The 27,765-nt window shown below is 35.7% G+C and overlaps 1 protein-coding gene across 3 annotated transcripts in view; it reads left to right on the forward strand.

Annotated features, from left to right (window-relative positions):
* The window catches only part of LOC307188415 (TLC domain-containing protein 4-like), a 105,598-nt gene that overhangs the window by 57,265 nt on the left and 20,568 nt on the right, over nt 1-27,765 (forward strand). For all 3 annotated transcript variants that reach the window (XM_079925469.1, XM_079925467.1, XM_079925468.1), the window contains exons 2-6: nt 4,472-4,637; nt 8,630-8,719; nt 10,466-10,524; nt 12,708-12,802; nt 27,605-27,678. In XM_079925469.1, coding sequence (XP_079781595.1) covers nt 4,483-4,637; nt 8,630-8,719; nt 10,466-10,524; nt 12,708-12,802; nt 27,605-27,678 — 473 coding nt within the window. In that variant the 5' untranslated portion in view covers nt 4,472-4,482. The remainder of the gene's footprint in view (nt 1-4,471; nt 4,638-8,629; nt 8,720-10,465; nt 10,525-12,707; nt 12,803-27,604; nt 27,679-27,765) is intronic.

Here is a 27,765-nt window from a genome sequence, read left to right on the forward strand (position 1 = left end):
CCTGCTCTAAAGGTACTTTGACATGTGATTAATTCAGAGTAAAATGGGACTGATACGTGTCTTGATCTATACTCTTTGTAAGTGGTTCTGAGGTTTGTTTTTTGTTATTAGTATCTTCATTACATTATTATTTCTTGTTGGTTTGTGTAAATTAAAATGCTAATATTACGTGTATGTGTGCGTGTGTGTGTGTGTGTGTGTGTGTGCGCGCGTGTGCACGCGCATGCGCATGTGTTATATAGCTATTATGCTAAGTCTTATACTTGAGTATTGCCTTTTAAAAATTTATTCAGGTTTTTATCTTTCTGATTGGGATTCATTATTTGAGCTTCTGAAGATCATTTTGAAACCTGATTCTGTTAACTGATTATATTAGCTATCTTTCCCAGCTCTGTGTTATATGCAGATTGAGTAAACATATAAATATTTGTAAAAATATTACTGAAAGAGACCAAAAAGAGAGAACCTTATGGGCTATCGCAGGAGATATTTCTCAAGTCTCTTTCAGATCATTGATCTAAATGCTCGTTCTAGTTTTTCAGCTAACTCTAGATTTACCTAATTTTGTTATCCAGCCACATTTCTTTGTGTTATTAATAAGGATCTCATGAGAAACTTTCAGAACTTTCCTGGAATCAAGTTGTTCTTCATTTGGTATTCTTCAATCTACAAGGATTTGGCAGTCAGTTAATTATGTGAGTAGGAAATAGGAAGGAGACCAGGATGACTGAGCTGTTCTAGATTAAAGGTGAGGAGGTGTTTGCGGGTGATAGTATCATCCTCTGAGATATGGAACCCTGGGGGGAGGACTGGTTTGGGGTTAAGTTCAGCTTGGGTCATGTAGAGCGTGTGGGCCTCCAGGATACCCTTACGGAGCCACCCAGAGGGTAGCTGACCATCCAGGACTGGTACATTGGGAGATGGTGGGGTTTGGTTGCACACAATGTAAACCATGTTGAATGTGTGGGGCATACACCCCAGCAGAGCCTGTAATGTGCAGAGAAAAATTCTGGATTGGGGCGAGGGGAGGTAGTAACATTGCCATCATCAGGAGTTTATGCTTGGTGGCCTCCATTTTTTGGTGAAATGGGAAGAAACCTCATCTATTGTAAGACAGGGAGAACTGGAGATTTGAGAGCAATGAATATTTGGAGTCAATGTGGGAAAAAGGAAAGGGATGGGAAAAGGACTGCTAAGCATGTGTAGGGCATTCTTCCTAGCTCCCCCTTCCTTGCTGCCCTTAAAGACAACCACATAAGACCTTTTCCCCCTGTATTTAAGGATTTTTACTGCTAATCTGTACAGCAGTGGTTCTTCCCTGGAAGTTGTATCAGAACGTGAAGGTTGTGTATGTGTATTGATGATTGGAGGTGACGTTGGTGATTCCAACACACTCCCTAAGGAATCCCTTGTGCTACAAGGAGATAATGAACATGGGGAAATGAGAGTAAAGGTTGTATTCCCAGGTCAGTATTTCTAGAGCACCTGGTGGAACTGAATCTTTAGGGGTTTCAACCTTAAAGCATCTTGTTGGGATTTTAATAGATGAGAAGATGTTCTCTTGGTTTAGCTTGAGTACCTTCAGATATCTCCTCACTGTTTATATGTCTTCTCTGCTGGGTATTTATTCCCAGGAAAGCAGGGAGTGCCCCCCTTAGCACCATGAATATACCACTTTATGTGGGAATGATCAGTTTCTTGCTTCCCTGCTAGCCCATGAGCATGTCTCCCATTTTGTATTCTGAGTCCCAGCACAGTGCCTGGTATGTGGCGGACTCATGACAGGTATTGGGAGAACTGTTGGCTGAAGTAAAGACTAAATCAGTCTGGCTGGGCTGTTTCCAGTGGTCCTCGTTCTGGGAGTCCTCCTGGAGAAGGGCCCTCACAAGCTGGTGGTTAAGAGGCATCCTTCAAACCTTTTCATGGTTTTCTCTACGAAGAAACCAACTTGAATTAAAGTTTATGGAAACCATCTTGTGGGGAAAAGTACGAACATCCTTTGTATTCAGGAAGCCTCTGGAAGAGTTTCTTTGGTGTCCATAATTCCTGGGAATCAGGATGGGCTAATTAAATTTCATGTCTAGACACTCCCCTTGTAAATTGGCACAGAAATATTTCCCACTTCTGTTCTGGCTGCTGTGTTCTAGGATAGTATCCAAGCCTTCTGCCAGCTACTAGCCATATGTAGAGGTGTATGAACCAAGTCTAATACTTTTCTACTTTTACTGTGTATTCCTCTACTTAATAATCACTAAACTCTAAAAGGCCCTTAATTTGTGTCAGTAATGAGCATTATTTGGTTTTATCCATTTTCACCATTTTCTTGCCTGATTCAGTGAATGAACAGGGGCAGTTGCTTCCTACCGGAAGCTTTGGTTTTCTGGGAAAAATTTTTTTTAATTCCTTAGATTAGTCCCTGACTTGGCATGACTGATGAAGCAAACAGCTGTTTAATATGAAGCAAAGCTGGGAGTAGAACAATTTAATTAGCTTCTGTCTGTTGAGCCTTTAGAGGAAGCCATAACTTGAGTATGTGGAGCTTTTTAGTTTTAAATGGAACATTTTTGCAGAGAGAGAGTCTCAACATGTACCCCCCAAACTCTAGTTAACTGAAAGTCCGTTGAAAATATAAGATACCCAGTATAACAAAGACTTAATAAAAACTAAATTTTTTTAGGAATGAGGAATTTAATAGTGAATTGTTTGATTTTTTTAATGTATTGCTTAAATTAACAATTCATAAAATGGATAATGTTGCATGATACCTACTATGTTTTATAACATAACTTTTAGCAAACATTCATGAAATAAATGCTCATTGTATACATTGAATTTTAACTGAGGTAAATAAGCAGCTCTTGCCTAGCCACCCTCCATAACCTCCCGGGAACACACAGAACCCTTCAGGACAAATCATCCTCACATTTAAGATTAGATTCTCCACTCACTACTGGTTACTGGTTTCATTGTCTTTGTTTATCTGCCCACCTGGCATGCAGATCCTTGTTTGCTTAATCTTAGAAAAACATTTTCCTTTTTACATCTCACTTAACAAACTACAGTGATGTTTAATTTATGTATAAAACTTACTTTTATGTATTATTTTGTTAATATTAAACCTAGGTTAAAAGACCAAGATAGGTTAAAATTAAATTTTGTAATGCCCAATAAACACATGTTGAATTAAAAACAATTAAATGAGCAATAAAGTTAATGGAATCTCACAGAGAAGAATTGTGATATCAATATTTTTACTGTGCACACAGCAGAAAAAAAGAATGAGGAAAGAATTCATTACAGACACATAAATTCTGTCAGAAGAGGCCCTGTGGGAGACTGATTCTTATTATGATATCCTGGTTGGAAGGGAATGAAGTGGGGTTATTGCTAGTGCAGTCAATGATGTGGTTTTTCTCTAGTGAATTGGCTTCAGTAGGTGACTTTATTTCTTCACATTAGGCAGCTGGAAATATGTATTGATTCATTTCCTTTTCATTTGAGGGTCAGCTCTATCAAAGATGGAGCCGTAAAAAAAAAAAAAAGATGGAGCCGTAGAAATGCTGTATTTGCTGGATATGAGCAAATGCTTCAGTGTCTTTTTTTTTTTTTTTTTTTTTTTGGTCTGAATGTTCCTAAGATTTTTAGGAGCCAGATAAAGTTTAGCTCAATGAGATAGAAAACATACTTTGAAAGTGTATATATGCATATTACCATTCTTTGCGCTAACTCTATCCTTAAAACTTGGAGCTCTTTTATAAAAATGTTTTCTTTTAGAGATAAAAATCCATGGAGGATTTTTGGTTCAAGGATATCTGTGATTGCAAAATATTTTTTTAAAAGTTAAATACTAAAAAAAAAAAAAGTTAAATACTAATTTAAGCAGTAACAATGGTATGATTATTTCCAAGATGGTATTATTCTCCTTAAACTTTAAATGTTTGTCACACTGTACAATTATTTTTTCTTATATAATTGGTTTTTGTTTTGCTATAGCAGATAATGTTAGTTCTATTCTTATTTTGGCTTAATTGTTTCTTAGAAATTATCTAACCAACTTTCTTTTATAGATGAGAAAATTGAGGCATAGAGAAATCAGGTGATTTGTCCTTAGTTTAATTAAAAATATTACTAAAAGAATACCTTCAGTTATAGTACTTGAAATTCCCTCTTAGTGGTAAACTCTAGACCTAGGTAATTTTGAATATCATGATGTTAAATTTGTCTCCTGACATTTATAATATTGAAATCATTAAGATAATAGATCTTCCCCTCTTTTAAGTACAAATATGAGATACATGACAGATAGCTGGTAGAGGCTTAAAATTCATATAGTTTCCTTGTATTCTTACATTTGTGCGAAATTAAAATAAATCACTAAAAATACAACCACATACTCTTTTAAAATTAAAAATTAATTTAGGTGTATTATGAGCAATTTAAAGGATTTTATAGCCAACATTTCTCTTAACAGGTTGAAGAAGTATGGATACCAACACCATATTGGTCATCAGCGCTGGTTTTACCAGCTTTTTCACCTTTCAGCTTCTTTTCCACTTTGTAAGTTATTGGTTTTCAGCAAAAGTTTCTCCAGGTTTTAATAATCTCAACTTCGAAAAGAAGATTGAATGGAACTCAAGGTAAAGCATACGAAATGTAAATGACTGATTAAAAAATACCTAGTCTTTTGAAATAAAATTATGCATTTAAAATATTTCCAAAAAGTCTTTTTCATTTAGGATCTAACAAAATCTTAGGTCAAATTTTTTTATTTGACATTAGGAATAAAAGGAAAGACAAGTAGATAGATCTCATACAAGAAAAAATTTTCAATTCTTATTCTGAAAGATGTTAGGAAAAATTTATTTAACTGTCTAGGGAAGTGTTAAGTAGACTCTGGCAGACTGTGGTGGAAGGCACTGTTTTGCATTCTCCTCTGAAATATTTATGATAACAAACACATGTTCTTTGGAAATGGTAACAGAAGTAACATTAGTTGGGGCTGTGAGTAGCCTATATATAGTATCAGGCTGGCTTAGCCCAACCTAGGACAGTTAAACACTACACACCGAAGAACCTGGTGCACGGTTAGCACATGTCTCTCTTTTAATGAACTTTTCATTTTAATTCATAGCCCTCCAGAATCTGTTCTTTTGTTATGTAATTCTAAAGTAAAAATTGCTTTTTAGATCTTTTAAACAAAAGAGTAAATGGAAAACGGATAAGACATCTAAGGATATAGAAACCTGCCAGAGTTTTAATTAGTTGGTTTGCGAATTTTTTGTGTATGTGCAACTCATTAATCTCTCACAAGGTTTCAAACACAGACGGACTCTGACAGCTTCACTTGCTTTAGAGCATTTCAGATACCCAAACACCTCTGTGCATTTGCAAACCTCAGTGAATTAGAGCAGCTATGGGATACTGTTTATTATTGAAGTTAATGCTAACTATAAAATGAACTCAGCAGATCTCCAAAATTGCTATAATTATTTTTTCATTGAAATTTCCTTTCGGAATTAAAAACTTCTGCCAAAGTCTATTTATTTGAGAATGGTCATATGTGACCTGAAATGCCCTATCTATTTGAGCCAAATTGTTTTACAGGCATTCACTTGTGTAACTCAGACTGTGAAGAAGACTAGTTGTTTTCTTCTGCACCTTACACTGATTTGTCTGGTTCATACATGTTATAGCTCTTCTTCCCAAGAGTGAGAATTATTTCTCCACATATTTTTGAAAAGTAAGAGGTATGATTCTTTTGTCTAAACAATAGCACAAAAGTATTGTTCAAATGTGGGATACAAAAGATACTAACCACTATTTTGTAAAACCATTTCTAACATGAAGATAGAATAGTTGGGTAAGAGAAGGAAAGGGATATGGAGGGGGACATTCATTTTCTACGACTAAATTTTGAACTGTTTTCATTTCCATTTCAACATGGTTAAGGTAGGTAAAGGCATTTGAATCTTGGCGAGCTGCAAGCCAAAGAAACAGGGAGGGTACAGATAGATAGAAGCAAAGGTAAAAATGAAATGAAATGATGCAATTGAGAAATACTTTGCATTATTCAGTCTTATTATCACTGCCATTCTATGAGACATGGAATCACCATTTGGGAAACTGAGTTCCCATTTGAAAAAGGAGTCTGGGATTATATGATTCATTATGCTATTCAAATACTATTATGCTATGCTATTTTCTCTCAAATTTACTCCTGTTTCCCACTCCAGCTTGCTTTACATGGGACTTAAACTGTGAGGTGGAGAGTGCAAAGAAGGAAAAACAGTTGGCTTCTTTTTGAATACACATATATGTCTTGAAATCCAGATTCCAGTCTTAAAACAGACAGATCAACACAACCCACATTAATTCTCTCTAGTAATCAGGAAAGAGTCTCTGAACGATGAGTGGCTCAAATCGTCTAGTAGTAAAAGGACAGAAGGCAGAAAAGCTCTCCAGAAAATTCACACCTGAGAGTAACAGTTGAATTAATAAGTGAGAAAATCTTATACTTAATTGTTACTTTTTCTGCAAACATACATACTTATAGATGTTATTAACATTATATAATTAAATAAATTTCTTATTTCCACTTGCTTTCCTATGGCATGGAAAGTCCTTGTTGTGCTGAAATATTCCTAATTTTTAAATCTCCTTCTTCAAAATATAACCCTTTTGTCTGATTGAGCTATGTAATTTCTGTTGGTAATACTCATACTACTTGCGAGTGATTACATCAGTAATTTTAAAGTGCTATTCTAAAATTGTCATTACTTCCTTAAAAAAAAAGAAGCCAACAAACATTCCTTTTTAACCTTCTTTAAACAAAATTGAAATATTTTATCTTGGTGTTTTTTTTAAGACCCTGAGGAATATACATTATGCTTTGCCAGGAATCTGATTTTAAAGAATGAAATATGAAATTTTCACTAACAGAAGTTTCTGAATGTATAGACTTTAATACAGAATAGCATGTAAGCACAGGGTGTTTGTTTCTCCTCTTCATTATAGTGGGAGCTATTTGATCCAAGTAACATGTAACTTTTCTCTCGTGAATTATATGCCATTTCCATCAGCTGAGGGCTTGTAATTCTTCCCTTTTACCATATAGCATCTCAACAGAGTAGGGAATTTGAGGCCTGAGTATCAGGAACAAAAATTCAGATATTTTCCAAAAGGAAACTTTTTGATAGAAGGTTACTAAGCCAACAGGTTAGTAAAAGGTTATGCTTTTTCCTTTAATAGAATTTTTGAATGGCAACAGAAAGCTGGTTGTCTGATTATTTAGATGGCATGTTTTACTTGAGATCAAGGAACTTACATTTTTATCTTGCTATGTTCAAATGGAACACAGGTGTGCTTGGCGTGAAAATTCCAGACTTGTAAACCAGGTTAATTGGGTTAATTATCACACTTCAAAATGTATTTTGGTATTACAAAGGACTCAGTGCCTTTAAATTAGTGAGACTCTTTGAGCATTTAAAATATGATTTGATTTAATTTGATATGTTTACTTAGGACCACATCATATATTAGATCAAGTATATTGATTTTTCAAGTTACAATGAGACTTTTTAATATCAAACTTTGTATTGGTTGATATATTTCACTTACCTTTAAAGATTTGGGTCATATTGTAGAGAGATTCATTGCATACCAATTAATTTCTAAAGAGAAAACTTTGCTATTCCTCTCATCCTTTGTTCTAATGAAGAGAAGAGAAACTTCATTACTCATAAACTTTTTCATTATGTGAGTAAGCATATAGTATCCTGTATACAGTTCTTTGAGTAGGATATCATAGAACTTGCATATTGGTTAAGTCATTAAATTTTTAGCAAGATATGTTCATAGAAACTGATGTTTTTCAACTAAAAGTTATTCCTTCTATAAAGAAAATGCCACGTGGATCATGTGAACATTTTGTTTTCACTTGGGCATTTCTTTTAAAAACAGATTTTTTCTGAAAAAATTCATGGTCCTCCATTTTTCTATTTAGAAGTGATTTCATAATAATGATGAGACACTAATAATAGCCACCTTAGCTTTCTCACAGATTTGTTACAAGAATCAAGTACAATAATGTGTGTATTAAAACTGAAATTTCCAAGGGAATACATTTTCATTTCATGATCCATTCCAATTCAGATCCATGAATATGGAGTTCATGGAGTTAAGGAGTTAAGGCTATATGGAGTTAAGGCTAGTAGATTTGGAAGTCATTCCTAACTGATTGGAGCAGGAACTAATCCCGCAGTGATGCTGCTGGGGATGGAGCAGGGTGCAGGGTAGTGTGCTTACCAAATGCCATCTGTTTGCACAAAACTCTGTCAACTGGTTCATCAGATATGCTTCTGCTTTAGACCCTTTAATCAATAAGTGATTCATCATTTGTCTAGCAGGAAATTGTAGACCTGGGCATCTTTCTTGTTATTGATTCCAAAGTAAAGTTGTGGCCCTTGGATTTCTAAATAGCAATTTTGTATTATATTCTCAGATGTACTCCAATCCTATATTTAAATGCTTCCACATTTAACTTCTTCAGAGTGTTAAATGACTTGCCAGAATTAGTTAAAATTTATTGCACAGATTCTAAAATCTTTGTGTCTATTTCATCTCATTGCAGGGTAGTGTCTACGTGTCATTCTTTGGTGGTTGGGGTTATTGGCTTGTACATATTCTTGTTTGATGAGGCTACTATTGCTGATCCACTTTGGTAAGCTGTTTCTTTCCAATATAGTCAATTTGATTTATGTTTTGATTTTAATTATTAATAAGAACATCTCTTTACTTTAAAACAAAACATATTGATGGTGTATGGTTTGTTAAAATGCTTGTGTTCAGACATATTTCAGCAAGGTGCATTAGAATGATTTATTTTAGATTTAATACAAATAATGAGGGCATTTTGCATTAGTATTGCAATTATTATCCAAAACAGGGAGAATATGATTATTATGTAAGCGTTTATACCGTGTTAGTGAGTGAAATCAAGTTATTGTGAACACTGTTCTGAGTAAAAATAAGTTATTATTGAGATCGGATAGTCAGATAGATAGGATAGACTTAGTCTTTAAATTTATGTTTGACCCATCATTTGATATCAAAGATAGGAAAATGAGAATTATAGATGTCCATGTGAGAGGAATTTAGTACCACATGAGATGATTTGAAGCACGAGTAATAATTATGTTTAGCCATAACACGATAATTTGTAAGATGATTCTTTTTTAAGAATTTAAATGTCATTCCAATGAAAGAAGTTTTACAAACTGTACTTCCTGGCATTATATGAGAAGACTTAGTTCAGTTTAGTTTGAGGGATTGGGAGTGTTTTGAAAAAGCTCTGCACAGGGATGTGATAGACGTGGGTTCTGAGGGATGTGGGGTAATTTGACCAGGTCTTTTGACCATCTCTATTTGACTGCAATGATGTTGTTTTTTATTCATAAATATGGAATTATGCTGGTCAGAGTTATACCAGTATTCATACATTTTCACTGAGAAGATATTTTTCAAAGTGAATTAGTTTAGTGAATTTCATTCCTTGACCAAGTTTTAATGTGCTCTACCTAAACAATTGCTACTGTTTTTTCATATTTTTATTTTACCCACATGATTGTCAACAGAACCAGTTGTTTTGGGAAGTAAATTTTATAACAAAGATTTGATTCGTTGACCAATTTGTCCTTATCAAATTTTTACCTATTATATTTTTTGATATTTTAACATTTTCTTAGATACCATAACTTATTCCAGGTCCAATTTTCCTGGATCATATTTACAGATCAAAATTTGTAAAGAAGACATGACTTCTACTAAATATTTCCACTTGTAGTTTACCTGTTGTCAGTTTTATTTTATGTTCATTTTACCAGTAGTTCACATTAAAAGTCAGGTAAAGGATTGATCATTTGTATCTGTTTCTTGGAGCCAAGAGCATGAGCAGGGCCAAAGTGTAGGATCTTGATATGTGTAAGGGTCGAAACAGCAGTATTAAATTGTTCTGTTCCGATCAATTTCTAACTTGTGATAACAGGCAAATCTCTCCAGTCCTCAGTAAAGTGAGGGTAGCAGTATAGTGCCTCTAAATCAGGGGCAGGCTAGATGATTTCTTGAGGCTATTTGAGCCTCTGATTCAGAATAAGGAATCAAAACAACAACAACCAGCATCTGGAATTCCATTTGAGTCCTTTCACAAACAAATCATATGAGAACACACTTATAAAATGTTGTCTTTTGGTAATATTATTTTCATAAAACTTTGGGCTTAAGTATAAGCAATTATGATTATTGCAGTTTGAAGCATTATAGCTAACACAGTACCTTGTGCAAATGACAAGTTACCATTTGAGCACCTATAGAGAACATTTAAATTATATTTAAATCTCAATAGAAAAAAAAGTAGCTGTCATCTATAACCATGTGCTAAAAAAAGGAACCTGTTTTTTAATATTTATAGGGGTGATCCATCTCTTGTGAAAGTGAATATTGCTATTGCTTCAGGCTACCTCATTTCTGGTATGTGATATGTTGTTCACTGTCTGTTTCTTTTTAGACTACTTATGGAATTATGCAAAGAATACATACATAGTCTATGCTTTTGGTTTATTTATTTAAGAAGCAACTTTTAGGATCCATACTGAGGGAAAAAAATATCTGCTGTAATGGTAGAACATGAAACATTTTTCATGTTGGCTCTCTGGTTCTCAAAGATCAGAGCTGCAGAGTGGGGCCTCAGTTAGGCCTGGATTTTTTTTTTTTTTTTTTTTACTAGTGATGGTTCCTTTTTGGACTAAAGAGTTGCTCAGGTGCAATTACCATGACGCTAAGGAAGTTTAAGCCTCAGGGTCCTCACTTGCAAGGGCCCTTGAAATGTGCTCCCATGGTCATGGTTTTGTATTGTTTTGGTAAGACTTGCAAAAGTAAGGTATTTTAGTCATAATCAGTTAAGATCATGGACTCTTTCTACTTCACATTTCCCTCTGTCATATTTTCTCTCATGTTGGATGAGGTTGGAATAACCTTTTACACAACGAGAGAGAGGGGAAGTTAAGTTGAGAATATGCCATTTAAACTGCTCTTTGAAAAGACATTTTGGACTGTCTCAATAAAACGAGAAATAAGAGATCTCTGATTTGGACATTTATGCAAGGAACCCTATTTTGTAATTTTCAAATTTAATAAACAGCTGAAAGAAAATCCAAGTAAAAATGGACTATGAAACAAAAGTGATAAAGATGAGTGATGGACTCGGTAGAAAATTTTCTGCCATCAAGAAGTGAATTGTAAAAAAAAATTAGATTAAACTAAAACACAGTAATTTATTAAGAGGAAAAGATACATTTGGGATAGAAATAATGAATAGGCTATTGGATTATTCAACGGCCCAATTAAAAGAAGAGTGTATCTTGTGGACATATTGGGAAAAGATTTGCTCTTTGGCACAAAATGCTGTCATTGACAAGGTTAACACAAAATTTATAATATGCCTCATACACTGGTTAATGAGTATTGTCAATTCAGAGAGTAGTTACTACCCAGGAAATCTTGTATGAAAGAAACTTGATAAAGATTTTCTCAAATAAGGTAATAATTCAAAACACTTAAAAATAAGTTATGAACTGAAACAAACTTTCTAAACCAAGCTGAATGAAAGGTGAATTCTTTTATTCTCTCTATAGAAAATATTATAAGATCATTATCATATAAATTGGTGACCAAAGAATATACAGCCAAATATAGGAAAAATGTATCTAGAGAAACATATCAGGCAGTTAATTACTAATAGTTTTAAATTTTCTTGATTTCCACATTTGTGGTATTTTTTCCTCTCCTTAAAATTTATAATCTGATGATTTCTTTTACCTTTAGATATATTCACATCTAGTTTTGTACTAGTAATTTTTATTTTTTATAAAAGAAGCTCCTCATGCTATAAGCTCCAAACCCACAAAACCTGAATCAGACTCTGGTTTCCATCCATGATTGCCATTTGTTTCCAGGTTTAAATTTCATGTTTAACCATTTGGTAAAGAAAATACTTGTGTTCACAGTTTGAGATGTTTCTGTTTTATTAAATGAAACAATTTTCTGAATTGTGGTATTGATTTAGAATTTAAAGAAAAATGGATGCCTTGAGCTCTTTTTTAAGATATCTTTTTAGTAGTTATAGTTCTTCGTGTTTGGTTTTTTTTTTTTTTTTTTTGCTATTTTGATATTTAACCACATTCTATGTTAACTTTAAAATTTTTTTGCTGAATTTGTGTTATACACGAGTTAGTCGTTTTATACCTTTTCTGAGATCGTCTTATCCGATTGAGTTATTATAGTGACAAAAATCAGTAATTTAGCCTTATTTTAAAATTATTTTTATTCTGTAATATTTTCATTTTATTTAACCCTTGTAACAAGTTAATTTGTTTATACTTTCAACAAATACGTTACATTACATAGCTATACGCCTGGCACTGTGCTGGATGCCCACACTTGGTCCTCTTCCTAGAGAAGTCCCAGTAGTGTAGGGGAGACAGTTATCTGGAAGCACATACTTCGTGGTAAAAGGGGTAGTTGAGCTCCTGATGTACGAGACGAGTGCTGTGGGCTCAGAGTGGACTGTGATGTGATGTCAGGAGAAAGTTAAATACACTTGAAAAACAATGAAGCTTTCTTCCTGTGTAATATCTTATTTTTCCTTGTTACAGATTTGTTGATTCTCATTTGGTATTGGAAAGTGATTGGTGACAAGTATTTTATAATTCACCATTGTACAGCGCTGTATGCATACTACTTTGTACTGGTGAGTGCCAGGATTTACAGTGGTCTGACAAGCAGACAAGATTGGGAGTAACGACTCAAGGGTGAAGATAAATCTAAACATACAATTCTTAATTTATAAAGATCAACCCCAAATGCATTCAGGAATCACTCTTGTGATGTTATCCTGTGTATTAACAAAAATAATAGCTTTACTTACGCATTTGTATTAGTGCGTCTATTTGGATTCACACACTTTGAGAAAGTCAGATGACCCCAATTTCCTGAATGTTCACTCAAAACCTTTAGGATCATGTGGCTACTGATATTTGTCTGTCTTTCTAGATGCATGTATGTTTTATCAGCCGGAGCTAGATGTAGATTCCTGTATAACCAGCTGAAGTATCTCTTTTCTGTTTAATTTCATATACCGTTCCATGTACAAGCATAGTTACACTTGAGTACGCTAGAGCAGGGGGGGAGGAGGAGGGGGAGGGGGGAGTCTTGTTCAGAGGCTTCATCAGAACTTCCAGACTGAGCTAATAGAGGATCCAGCAAATCTGGGGCACTAGTGCATATTAACTTTTATTTCTAACATTATTTTAATACATTATACATTTGTAAATTAGCAATTTTATATCCCTTGCATCTTTGTTAGGTTTCTTCTCAATCAATTATTTTTCAGCCTATATAGACCACCAAACCCAAGATAGATACTGGGAAATAATAGACGTATGTAAACTCGAATAGTATAAATTTTATGTAATACATGTGGTATACCATTCCATGTTTTTCCTGTTTTAAAACATAAATGTAACCACTGGCTTTTTTTTTTCTTATTTGGTATTACTAAAATCTGTATATTACTGGACATTTGTGACGATTTTCAGGGCTTTTAAAAAACTCATACAAATGTGTATTAATAATATTCTTCTATTTTTCTTTATATTGCCCCACACAAGGGTAGCTGGTGAATAAGACATCAGATTACATTATTTCTGCAAGAATAAGATACATCAAAGCATCTCTTTATATCACCCATTTAAAGTTATAAGTCTAAATAATTAATGTAAATGTTTTAAAAACTATGCTGGTTTTAATGTTATAAATAAGTAGGTATTTATAGGATCCCAGTAGGGATCCATAATCACTTTATTCTTCTGAAGCAATAGGCTGTTTTTACTGGCATTTCCTACTGTTTATTTCCTTGTCTTCCTTTTTAGATTTTAATACATTATAGGTAGTTATAACATACAGACTTCTACCTTTTACAGGTCTTAGATAGTTGCAATACATGCACTTTGTTTCCTGAACACTTTTGCTAAAGAGACGTGGAAACTGACTAACAAAATATTGGTTGACTCAGGGAAGAATGTGTGTGGGTACTCGTGTGAGTTTAATATCCTCCTGCAGGTTAGAAGTATGGTCTCTAAACATGAGTCACAAATAATCATTGTGCTATGAAACGAATGTAAGCTGGTGAAAGATAACAGGTCATTTACATGCATTTGTAAATGTGACTAGTAAGAACTGCTGTTCTCTCTCGGCCACTGAAGTCACAGGTCTGGCAAATGGCTGCTGTGCATGGAATGGCAAGTTGAATATTTCATTATGTGGGAGGAATACTGTTTTCTCTTTGGACTTTTATGCCTTTATAAAATGTTAGTGAAGTGAATGCTGGATTTTTAAAAAAGAAATTAACTGCTGCCTTATTTAGTAAAGTTGATAAGAAAATCAACTGCAATTTTTTCAAGAGATGGTTGCTTTTTTGATATGTCTTCCTTTGTTCTATTGTATGAAATAAATGAATGGTATGAAAGAAAATTATCTAATTAAAGTGAATCTATTCATAGGGAAACAAAATAGAAACAAAATTGATGAAATAAATATTTATAGATGTAGAGATCCTATGTCGTTTATAGATCTTACATTTACTATTTGAATATAAGAAAATTTTTTCCCATGCAATGAATTCCCAGGTTACTTTGTGCATTTTAAGTAAGGCTAACAAAATACCAACAGCAAGTACTACTACTATTATTATTTTGTATAAACTTTCTGAAATTCTTATCCCTTATGCAATGAGAACTGACATTTGGAAAGCACTTCGACTTGATACTTCTGCAACTATTTAAGCTGTTTGTAGTAAGCTTTTTTTCTTAAAAGATTTTCTAACTGGAACTAATTAAAAGTTAAAGTGAAGAATAGAGGCTAATTACCTGTAGGTTTTAAATGTACGCCCTACTGAATAGTTGAATGTAAATAACAACTTTACCTTATCTGACGTAACAAAAGTAAGTCTTTTTTTTTTTTTTAATTTTTTTGCGGTATGCGGACCTCTCACTGTTGTGGCCTCTCCCGTTGCGGAGCACAGGCTCCGGACGCGCAGGCTCAGCGGCCATGGCTCACGGGCCCAGCCGCTCCGCGGCATGTGGGATCCTCCCGGACCGGGGCATGAACCCGTGTCCCCTGCATTGGCAGGCGGACTCTCAACCACTGCGCCACCAGGGAAGCCTTTTTTTTTTTTTTTTTTTTCAAGTAAGAGTCTTTTGAACTTAGGGTATTGTAGGTTGTAAATAAGTTATATAATGTCTTGATCCTCTCTCTAATATATTTACTGGAGTTTTAAAATTATCTCATGGAATAATTTAGAGCTTAAGAAATCTTCTCTTCTGCCTACATAGAAAGGTAAAAATCCTACAGCTTTTTTCTTGATATTCAGCTTTCATCCCTTGGGGAGGATACTCATTATCAGGGAAAATATGACAGGTTAATCTCTTATCATAAAGGAAGTGACACATTTAGGCTTTAATGTTCTATGTTTAGGGATAAACCATCCTCTTTTGTTCTCCCTTTCTGACATCTTGGATAACGTTAGTTTTCTCCTGTATTCCTTGTGAATCACCTCCTCTCCCCAATCAAACCACATCTTTAGATACTGAGTTATAGTATATTTGGAAAACTTTTAAACTTGACAAGAAAATCACTGAGTCTCTGCCTACTTTGCCAACTCTTCTGCATCTTTCCATTACCCTAGGATCTAATCATTAAACCATTCTGCTGCAATTTAAGAAGAAAATTTGGTTTCAAATGCCTCTTGTTACATTTATTTAAGGGTATTAGTATTAGTTGTGATACTTTGAAGGTGAAGATTTTTGATTTTTGTTTAATATTTTACCCCAGTTATCTGTGTTTTAAAAACCTTTTGCAAACAATTGTGTATGAAGTGGTACTGAAAAATGAGATTCGTTATGTAAGATAAGGTAAAGTTGTAATTTACGTCAGGAGACAAGAAGTAGAAAAATACTGGTCTTATGTTTAGTCTAAACAAAAATTTCCACAGTGCTGTGAAACAAATGCCGTGACTCACTAACATTTTATCATTAACAGTGTTAAAAAAGAAAAGCTACTGTTTGAAGGTGAGTTAAATAGTTTTGCATGTTCTCAGTTACACTTAAATAATGTATTTCCTTTTTTTCTCCCATTAAGATAGCCTTAAAGAAAAATTTTAGGTAACTATAGTGGCTGTTACAGCAACACTTTAAGATAACAAAATTTCAAAAATTAACTTTTCTGTAGACTAGGTAGGTATTAAAAATAGGTACTTAATATAGCTCACTAAAGCAAGATTCACCAGTAAAGTCTTTGTGATCTCTATTTCCCACTAAATTTACATATAATAAGACATCTTAAGTATTTAAATCAAACAAAAATATTTTTAGAAGTTGTATAATATGTTAGATAATTTTTTTTCCTACTGAAATAAAAGATTGATAGCTTTCTTATACAGTAATGAATGATAGACTAGCAGAAGTAAGTCTTAGAAATTGTTTTATTAGTATTTCTATAGCTCGCTTATACAAATCTATATAAAAGCGCTATGATACAGTTTATTACTTTTACTACTAACTAAGGGATTAGCCATGGTAAAAATATTAAGTGCTCAGTTTTTTATTCATAAAATATGTGTTCTATGTGTGTGTATATGTAAAGATACATACATATTCCATATAGGTATGTGTGTTTTTGGTTTTGGAATTCGTTTCAGTATTTCATTTTTAATATAGAATACCTGATGTGAGCATTTCTTTCCCGTATTTCACGAACATAACAAACCTCCTCTAAGGCCTTCCTCAGTTTCGGTAAGGAGGAATTCTTCTCTTTCTTCCTGGTTCTGTGTTTACTGCTTCATGCTCTTTTGTGGGCACAGAGCATCTCCTCAGATAGGCATAGTGGGATTACCTTAGCAGAGCTGTGTCCCTTCCTTTCTCTAAGCTGGCCTGATTTTTTGAAACCTATTTCCCTTTAATAACCAGGAAAGAAAACAGTTCATGTATTGGACTTGATGTGTGATGATAAAATAGGTGTCAACGAAGAGGATTGCCATGTCCACCCTAGTCGATATTTTGTTCTTAATTAGGTTTTTTAAAAAGAAATCTTATATGATTCTTCTTACATGAGGTAACTAAAGTAGTCAGATTCCTAGAGACAGAAAATAAGATAGGGGCTGGATGAAGGGGGTGTTGGGAAGTTACTGTTTATGGGTAAGAGTTTCAGTTGGGAATATAAAGAAGTCTGGAGGTGGATAGGTGATAGCAGAACAACAACATGAATGTACTTATTGCCAGTGAACTGTACACTTAAAAGTGGTTAAAAGGGTAAATTTTGTGTTATGTGTGTTTTACCACAATAAAATAAAGTTTAAAATATGCAAGCTGATCCATTAACTGAAGCAAGGTTAGGAAGAGGAACTAATAATATGTTGGATGATGGATTACATTTTTTAAAGTTTCAGGCTGGAATAATAAGCTGAAACAAATAGATGGAACCGGATAGTGATGAATGTCAAGTTTTGCACTTGGACTTGACAATGTATAAAAAGAGAGGAATGACTGGGAAGTGGCGGATGACCACAATTGTAGTTGTACCAATAGCACGTCACATCTGCTAAAAAAGAAAGCTGTTTTTAAATGTTTACTCTATTCGGGGAGGTACAGTATCCAGTTCAAACAAATTACAGTTTCCTAGTTAGACCATACTCACAGCATCTGGAGTCTCTAAAATTGCATATGTTCTGGGGCGAGCTGCCAGATAACTGTAGAGGGGAGATTAGATTAGGTGGCTATTGCCCTGGGATAAACAACTGAAGGACCCAGAGAGGTCAGCTTAGAAAAGATAAGTTGTAGGACAACTACATGGCTTTGAAATGTCCTTGGAAATACGAAAGGACTGTTAAGTGGAAGAGGAAGTAGACTTACTCTGATTTAATTCAGACATTGGAATTAGGACCAATGGGGATGATAAAGAGAGGTAGGGGAGACTGCTGTTTTACAAAAGAGACATTCCCAGTGAATAGATTATAACAACAGCCTTTTAAAGTGGTTCTTTTTACCATAAGATATCTTCAATCAGATAGATATAATAAGTAGAAGCTTTAGGTCGGAGCTTATACTAAATCGTCTTTAAAGTTCTATAAGTCTGAGATTCTGTGATTCAACTGTTTTGATGAAATGATTGGATTTAGTTCTAATACTGGAGAGCTAGGCAATGGGCAAGTAAGAATAAGCTACGTTTTGTCACCAAGTTCTTAAGTAACCCAGGGAGGAAGGGGTGAAAGCAGCTGGTCTGCAGATCCATTTACTTCCTTGGGAGAAAGGGAGGGGAAGAAAAGAAGGCAAGTGACCCAGGTCTAATCTCCTTGTCGACGGGACCTTTGGGTAAATAGGGTATGTACCGACATTTGTTAGGAGAAAGAGGTCTTAACTCTGGAATGCTCTTAGCCTGTTCCTGGCTAAGGATTCCCTATAGTAAAGAGAACCCAGGCTCTGTGAGTCCTGGCTCTTTGGAGAATGTCATGTAGTCTGTACAGTTGTTTGGAGGTATAAAATGGAGATGTTTTATAAGATAAACTCTCACTGCATGTGAGGAACTTGGTGAACCTCACCTAGTAGAGCCTTCACACCTTCTGGGCCAGTGCTGCTTGTTCAACACAGGAAGGACCTGGCTTGCCAACTGCCCTTCACGTCCCAAGCCTCTCTCTACTTCCTCTGAATTATCTGATAGCCTCTATCCTTGTAGTCGTTAGTAAAGCTTAATTCTAGGTAAGATCACTGTTTCACATGAGCCAGATTGGGCAATCCAATCCAGTCCTGTGTGTTAGCTCAAACCTTCAACTCTGTCTTATAAGTAAATAATCAAAAACCTTGAATGATTAAAGTTAGGCAAAGAGTAATTAAATATAGGGTGGATTTTGTTCCCAAATCTCATTTCTAGATTCATGGTGCTCTGAAAGGGTTTCCCATGGAAATGTCCTAAGATTATGGGTCAGTCTAAATAGCCTAGAAAAAGTACCTCCTAATTGCTACAGTAGAACATAGTCACATTTTTATATAAACCCCAGTGCCCATAACTTACCTCACACCAATTACGTAGCCCTAGTGGTGGGAAAGTGTGCCCATCCCACTCCAAGCCATTGATAGTGGCACGGTATTTAGTATCATGCTAGCAGTAGTAGGTGCATAATAATTTTATTTATCTTTCTCCCTCACCTTCTAAATTCCTGACCCTAGCCACTCTTGGCTGTTAGAAAATTAAATGTCCTATGATAAGAAAATCCAGATTTTCATAATCACTGGCTGAAAGGAAAATTTTCTTTTAAGCTCTGGAAGGGATCAGACAAATCTTATTTTGTTTTCCCTCATAGAGTCATGCAGAGGCCATGGCCAGTATGAATTTTACTATAGGCAAAGCTCCTTAAAGATAGATGGCAGAAGTGGAAACACCACATTGACCAGAGTCAGTTGTGAGTTTTGCCATAATTTACTAACAGTAAAGTATCAAAATGTATAATTTATTAGAGCTGAATTAAACCTGTCCTCTTACTAGTGTCTATCTCACTTGTATTTTAGTAGGTTTTGTTGGTGGGGTAAGGATAAGGTAACAAGGAATTATTCATAACCTGAATCTTATCTAATGGCCACCTGTGCCTGTGGAAGCCTGTGCCACACGTGATGCTGACTCTCACGGGTGAACTGGATTAAACAGGTCGAGAGTCATTGGTGTGCAGGATCAGAGACTATGGAAGCCAGGCTACTGACGCATAGTTCACTGGCTCGCAGTGGTTTTGAACTGAGGAGGTGGTGGTGGGGAGAGGTAAGGAATTAAGGATATGATAGCTACCTAATTCAGTCCCGCAGGTTCCGAGATTTAACTATGGGAAACTATCTTTAAAAATTCAAGTAACACATCACCCAGTGACAACGCTGTAATACTATAGCAATTTAGAAAATGGAAAGATGAATGTGTTAATTTCCATTTTTTTTTTGTCTGAATATGCATGTTTATAAAAAAATTCTGAGTTTGTAGACATACAGGGCTTAGTAAGTATAACGTTTTCTAGGTCTGAGTCTCCAGAGATAACTACTGACAATACTTATGTATATTCTTGCAGTTTATATAAATTGTTCGGGAATTTTCACATATATATATATATATATATATATATATATATTTGTGTTTCTTTAAAATTTTCCAAGAGAGCTTTTGAGGTAGATGAGACTTAGTCAATCTTCCAAAACAAAAGATAAAAGCATGTTTAGATCAGCAGATAAAAGTAGGGAAGGCTTTCTAGGTTGGAAAACATGAGGAGAAGAGGTCAGATCTTCATGGGTGGTAGGAAGGACTTGGGTTGTCAGCCTACGGGATTCATGTGGGCTCAGTGGTGGTTGTACGTTTGGATGAGTCAGATGGGGCTGCCTGATGGAGTGAACATTCTAACTCATCAACCTTGCATTTTACTTTTCACAGAATTGTTGTAGGACCTTTGGCCAAAATATAACTTGATGCAGTTGGCATATTAGAAAAATAAATGTGGTGGTGATAACATAGGAAAAAGAAAGCTGCATGGGAGAAGATCTCTTTGAGGAGGTTACTGGAATAATGTAAATGATAGATTATGAAGAACGTAACTTTGGTGGTTTTATTAGTGAGGAAGAAACTAAACTAAAAGCCATTTTGTAGTCAGTAGGTCATGGTGACTAATTTTGGATTTCAGAGAAGGAAGGAAAAGAAGAAGGCAAGGTGACCCAGGGCATTAGAGAAATGTGCGACCCTGAAGGAAATGGGAGAAAGAGTTTGGGCAGGAATATGCTTGTAGATGTTGTGAGGTTTGTGGTGATACATGGTTATTCCAGGGGAGAAGGGCCCATGTGCCATTAGAAATAAGGTGTGTCTTGTTGGGGGAGGGCAGTCAGGGTCAGGGACCAGAAAGAAGGTTGGTCCTGTAAAAGAAGCAGAGGAGAATTTCAGAAGGGTAGAAAGAAAACCACAAAAGAATACATTTGGAAAACAGTGGTTAAGGCCCCTTACAGCAACACTGTAAGTTAAAAAGCTATGATAAGTAATGTACAAGCAGAGGGTATTTGAAAAAATTAATTAGGTCATTCATTGTTATTTGAAGATTAGAATATATTGACAAGCAAAAAAGAAAAACCAATGTCCCAATCCCACAACCCAGAGATAACTATTTATATTTACTTAATTACCATTTACATTTAGGAGTGTATCCTACTTGTATATATGCATAAGTAAAAAACTATCATTCTGGGTAAGAATATACATTACAAAAATGGGATCAAAACCAAAAATTTTTAATTTGTTTTACATATTGAAGTATTGCATACAACAAAATAACTCTGGTAATCTTGTGTCAGAAAGCAAGGAACCTATCAAAGACTAAAAGGGTCTTGTCGAAAAGACACAGGAACCAATGTGATGGCTCTCACTTTGGCTAAAAATGTGACATTTTGATCATCAGTTAGAATACTGACTTTGGCCAGTGAAACCCACTGACTCGTGAGATCTTAATTATATTGAAAAAAAGAAAAAGAAAAGAAGAAGGAAGAAGGCTTGGTGGTCCTTGCACGAGGTCTCATGTGGGTGCTGTTAGGTAGCTGTTGGGACTGGATCATCTAAAGGGTCAACTGGGTTGAAAGGGGCTCATTTAAGTAGCTGGTAGTTGATGCTGGCTTCCTGCTCGGACATCAGCAGGCTCGTTGCCTAGAGCTCCTGTATGTGGCCCCTCCATGTGGCTTGAGCTTCTCATAGCCTGGCTATGGTGTTCAGAGAGAGAGCATCTCAAGAGTGAGTGTTCCAATGGACCCAGGAGGAAGTTGCATGGCTTCTTATGACCTAGCTTCAGAAGACCCAGAACTTCACTTCCACTGCATTCTGCTGGTCAAGTGAGTCACTGAGGCAGCCCAGCTTCAAGGGGAGGAAAGTAAGACTCCACCTCTTGATATGAGGAAGGGAAGGAATCGATGGTGGTCACTTAGGTGACTGTCAGCCACCTCTTGATTTGTCAATGTTAGACATGTTAATTATCTTCTTGCCATGGTGGGTAAGACTTTAACACTCACACCTCTGTTTTCCTTGCCTTTTTTCCCATGTAGTTAAAGTAATTTGATTTTCTCTCTCCGTTCCTTTGGAAACTTTAAACACTTTTATTTCTGGTTTGTGGCACCTCTGGATCCTTTAAGGTGAAGATGTCTGTGCTTCTGTCCTTCCATCCACTTCTGTCACTCCCACTGTGCTTCCCAGTTTCTGTCATTTGTACTTGTATTCTTGTATCACCAAGATTTTAAAATATTTGCCTTTTATTCTATAATCATATTGTTTTCCTTTATATACAGTTGATCCTACACAGAGAAAATAAAGTGTTTATTATGACTGTATTAAAATAGTTCACTGCACAACCAGGATTACATTTCCTGTCTAATTTTTGCTTCGAGTTTCTAATCGCCTTCCTTTTTTTCTTGTAACATACGCCTTTGTCTTATATTTGAGTTGTTCCATATCTTGGAGGATAGCATCCCATCTCTGCAGTCGTCTTTCCCCCAGATACCTGCCCCTGGAGCTCTCCATTCTCCTGCTCTCTAGGTCTGCTACTTGATGTCCCAGGCTTCCTGCCATTACTCCCCTGGTTTGGGGTCACTGTTTCCTGCATCCCATATGTCTTGGTTTACTGACTCGTGCTGCAGCATATGCTCAAATAATTGTCTAAGAAAGAGGGTAAAGGAGGTTTACTCTCTAAGTCTTCAATAAGTTCTGAAAATGTTTTTATTTTCAGGCCATTTGGTTCTATCATTATCTCTGTTGATGGCATATGGATATATAATCATATTTAATCAATTCCCTATTGTTGTGTGTTTGTTCTCAGTTTCACTATTGTGTATAACTTGAGGAAACATTCTTATGTTTTCATATTTGTGCCTATACATAATTATTTTCAAAGACTAATTTTGTGGGATTTCTGGGCAAGTGGTATGTACATTTTTAAGGGTAGTGACATGTTCTACTAAAATTCTCTTTAGGAAGGTTACCCTGTCCCCTCAAAAAGATGTATGTGCGTATGTGATTTAACTGGTTAACGTGTAGAGATTATTATGTGTAAATGGTTCTTTTCATCAAGAGATTCGTTGGTTTTTGTTGTTGGATCTGTTTGTTTTTGTTTTATGAATACTGGCAGTTCATAGGGCTCAGAAACTTTGAAGAGGGTGGGCCAGAATTTTCTGAGCAAATTGGAAACGGTATCTGGAAAGAAGATAGACATGTACTTGGACAGTCATTAAATATTTGAAGGGTTGTCATATGAAAAAGAGATTTTGGATAGCCAGGATCAGGAGTAGGACTGGCAGGTGGACGTCAAAGAGGGTACAGTAGGGCTTCCCTGGTGGCGCAGTGGTTGAGAGTCCACCTGCTGATGCAGGGGATGTGGGTTCGTGCCCCAGTCCGGGAGGATCCCACATGCAGCGGAGCGACTGGGCCCGTGAGCCATGGCCGCTGAGCCTGCGCATCCGGAGCCTGTGCTCCTCAACGAGAGAGGCCACAACAGTGAGAGGCCCGCGTACCGCAAAACAAATAAAAACTAAAAAGAGGGTACAGTGTAGTTCTGGAACTTTTGGAAAGCTGCTTTAGGAGATGCTACTCTACTCACCATGGAGTTGTCCACGCTGGGGGGCAACCTGGAAGAGCTTTTGTAGAAGGGATTTAAAACATCTGTGGGTAATTGAAATAGGCAATCTTCAGAGGCCATTTTAACTCTACCATGCTGTGATGGTCATGAGCATAAACTTGTGGTGAAGAATTAAGTTTGGGTTGGGTGCAGTATAGTTGTGCAAAGTGAGGTAAAAGGTTGATATAACCTATTGGGTAAATAAAACAGGTGAGTCTTCTCTTAGAAGTATTTATTTTCCTTTTCAACCTGGATTTTTTTCTGCAGCAATTAGAAAGTAACATTAACTACTTTTGGAGGAGTGATTATTAATATGATTCATCTTTTATAGTAAAGTAGCAGTAGTGAACCTACATTTAGTCCTTACTAATGGTGATGGTGATCTGTCTTTCTTATCATCCATTCATCATCATCATTTCAGGTGTGGCCCTTAGTCCTGTGTAGTCATCCAAGGCTCAGGGATCAGTGACTAGAGGTGGAGGCTTCTGTCTAGGAAAGAAGGAATAGGTCCTTTTAGGACTTGTTCAAACTTATTTAATCTTCTTTATAGTTATAGTAAGAAAAATTACCTGGTTCAATTTCACTTTTAACTTAATTTTTTTTAGAGTGCCTTTTCTGTTTTAGTATTTTTCCTGTTTCCCATTAGTGTGCATTTTGTCTTTTTAAATTTAAAAAAATCTATTTATTTACTTTTGGCTGCATTGGGTCTTTGTTGCTGCACACGGGCTTCACATTGTGGTGGCTTCTTTTGTTGCTGAGCACAGGCTCTAGGCACGCGGGCTTCAGTAGTTGTGGCTCACGGGCTCTAGAGCACAGGCTCAGTAGTTGTGGTGCACGGGCTTAGTTGCTCTACAGCATGTGGGATCTTCCCGGACCAGGGCTCGAACTCGTGTCTCCTGCATTGGCAGGCGGATTCTTAACCACTGTGCCACCAGGGAAGCCCCTGCATTTTGTCTTATTCTCACATCAATTCTGTCATAAAGACGGTATTCTGCCTGTTTTACAAATGGAGAAACTGAGGTTTTGGTCAGCTTTGCCCAAGGTCACTTAGGAGAGCTAGGGTTCAAATCCTGTCCTGCACACCCCAGGCCCATGATCATTCATTAACTATCCCTGACTCCCCAAACTTAATTGCTTAATTATAATGAATTGTCCAAATAGAATATCTGCAGTGAAACAGATATTTATGGACTGGTTCTCCAAAACTGATGATCATTGAAGAGGCCACGAGGAGCTAGAAAAGGATGAACTCTCGGAACCTGCATTGCTTGATGTTATGTGCAGATTGTGACAAAAACACATACAGTGAAATAATGGCTCATTTTTGGGAAATAAAACTGCTTCACAACTCAAAAATGGGGGCTTCCCCTGTGGCGCAGTGGTTGAGAATCCACCTGCCAATGCCGGAGACACGGGTTTGAGCCCTGGTCCAGGAAGATCCCACATGCTGTGGAGCAACTAAGCCCATGTGCCACAACTACTGAGCCTGTGCTCTAGAGCCTGCGAGCCACAACTACTGAGCCCCTGTGCCACAACTATTGAAGCCTGCGTGCCTAGAGCCCATGCTCTGCAACAAGAGAAGCCACTGCAACGAGATATGCCCACATGCCACAACGAAGCGTAGCCCCCGCTCGCCGCAACTAGAGAAAGCCCGCGCGCAGCAATGAAGACCCGATGCAGCCAAAAAATTAAATAAATAAATTAACAAAACAAACCAAAACACAAAAATGTTATCAGAAAAGGGTAGCTACTTAAATAGTACTTTTTTTTTAAACTAAAATTGTAACTTATTGGAATCCATCTAGGGTACTCTAGAGTGTCTTAAAATGGTAGATATTTTAGAAATAGATGGCATATATGATGAATTTATACGTACAAATGACCTTACAAACAGCTGATCTACCAGAACAAGCCTGTAGATACAAAGTGGATAGATACTCTTAGAGAGCTGGAAACTTAATTCTTATAATTCTAAAAGCCTGCTATTGCTAGTAAGTAAAATTTTATGTATTTTATGCTTAAACACCTTTGTTGAGAAAATACGTAGCTTGAGATCATCATACTGGACTGATAACAGTAATGTGGGCCTCTAAGAGCAGAGTTACAAGTCAAAGTGAATTTCACATTTAACTGTAGTTGTTTTACTTCTGCAAAAAAATAAGGCTATCCTAAAGGCCGCAGGCATTTCAGAAAAGTATTATTGGAAAAGGAAATAGGGAGTAAAAATATCCTACTGTGTCATGGATAGAAAGATATCATTATTATTTTTTTATTAAATACAGGTAATAACTGTTTAGTCCTATTGTATTTACATTCTCCTTTTTAAAAGTCTTACATTTATGCTTCTTAAAGACATAATAAAAAAAAATAATGTAACCTACTACGTTTAAATATCTAACAAAGAAAAGTAAAAGGCCAGAAAGAAACATTATAAAAATATTATATTTTTCCACAATTTTATTTGTTTAGTCCCACTATTAATTACTAATTGCCACCATTAACTGGTCCTGTTGTTTAAATAAATGCATTTATTGTGACAGAAAAGTAAATAGTACAGAATAATATGTAAATTCAAATTTACACGTATTTCTGTGTTAAAGTGATAACGCACGCGCGTAGTCATTTCCCGTGTATTGTCATGTGGCTTTGGACTGCTGTGGCTGCGTCTGGTTGACTCTAAAATGTTGAGCATCCTCCTCTCCCGCCACCTCTGTGCATCGTGCTCATCTTGGCCACTGTCTTTGTCTCTCTGCTGTCCTCCTCTTCTTCCTCATCACCCATTTCAGTTTCACTAAGGACAGTGAGTTTGAGATTATAAAAAGTTTTAGATTCATTTTGGAACGCTAACTCTTGCAGTCCAGCTCTCAGTTTTTAATCCCTAAAATAATTTACATAGAGAAGAACTGAGAATCTTCAAATAAAAGGTCCATTCATTATTACTTTTTCATTATTGCTTTATATTTTTCCCATTTGGAAGACAGTGTGGTATAAACAGTAGGAAAAGTATTTCTGAAGTTCTGGTATATCTGATGTTTTGAGGGCAGGTTCTTTTGGTGTGTAATCACAATTGATTTAATTGGAAGTGCTAGAATGACTCCATTTACCTAGTAACACTTAAAATTACGTAAAATTTTTGGAATGTATACTTTCGGTTTTCTTTCTAATGCTTATTTACTGTACTTTTCCGATTATTAAATTAGTGGAAAGTACTAGGCATTATGTTTCTAAATTCAGAAAGGTCCCCAAAGTGTGTGTTTTAGCTATAGTATCTTCTGATTGACAAATATATTTTTCAGGTCAAATATGACAGATATGGTTTAACATGTGTTGTTATGTTTGACAAATGTGTATCTGCTCACAGGCTTATATATTGTTACTTAGGAAGTGAAATACACTCTTGAGATTTTTAAGGTGCTCCTAATGGATATTAAACTACATTCCTATTTGATATTTAATTGCTATAAAATTTCTCAACTTCCTAAATTCACACTACTTTAATCATTATTTCTACGGTAATTTGAGAATGCTGTTACTAATGGCTATGTGCAGAATTCATTAGTTTAGCGTGAGACAACTGCTTGAAATCTGTTTTTCTAAGTGAATATGGTATACATAAGTGAACATAAGTATACAATATGTTGTCTTTAAAAAATGCTGTAGAATTCTAATGACATTTCTAAGTTTTCACGGAGAAGAAAATCCGTTTGGCAGACTTGGTTTGTGTTTATATTGATCATTATTTTATGCTGAGAAGCTATTGAATGTTTCTTCGATGTTTGGAAATTTTGATAAGAATGTTTTCCCTGACATTATGTTTTATGTTTTATCACCCAGAGGGATGGAGTGCTGGGATACATTGGGAATTTTCGCCTGCTTGCAGAACTTTCCAGCCCTTTTGTGAATCAGCGGTAGGTAACTGATATCATTAATTATTTTAAACTTGGGCTGTTTGGTTTGGGGAAATTTTCCCCCAAGATCCTAAATGTAAAAATGAG

Source organism: Stenella coeruleoalba (assembly GCF_951394435.1).
Source record: "Stenella coeruleoalba genome assembly, chromosome: 1".
Lineage (NCBI taxonomy): Eukaryota > Metazoa > Chordata > Mammalia > Artiodactyla > Delphinidae > Stenella > Stenella coeruleoalba.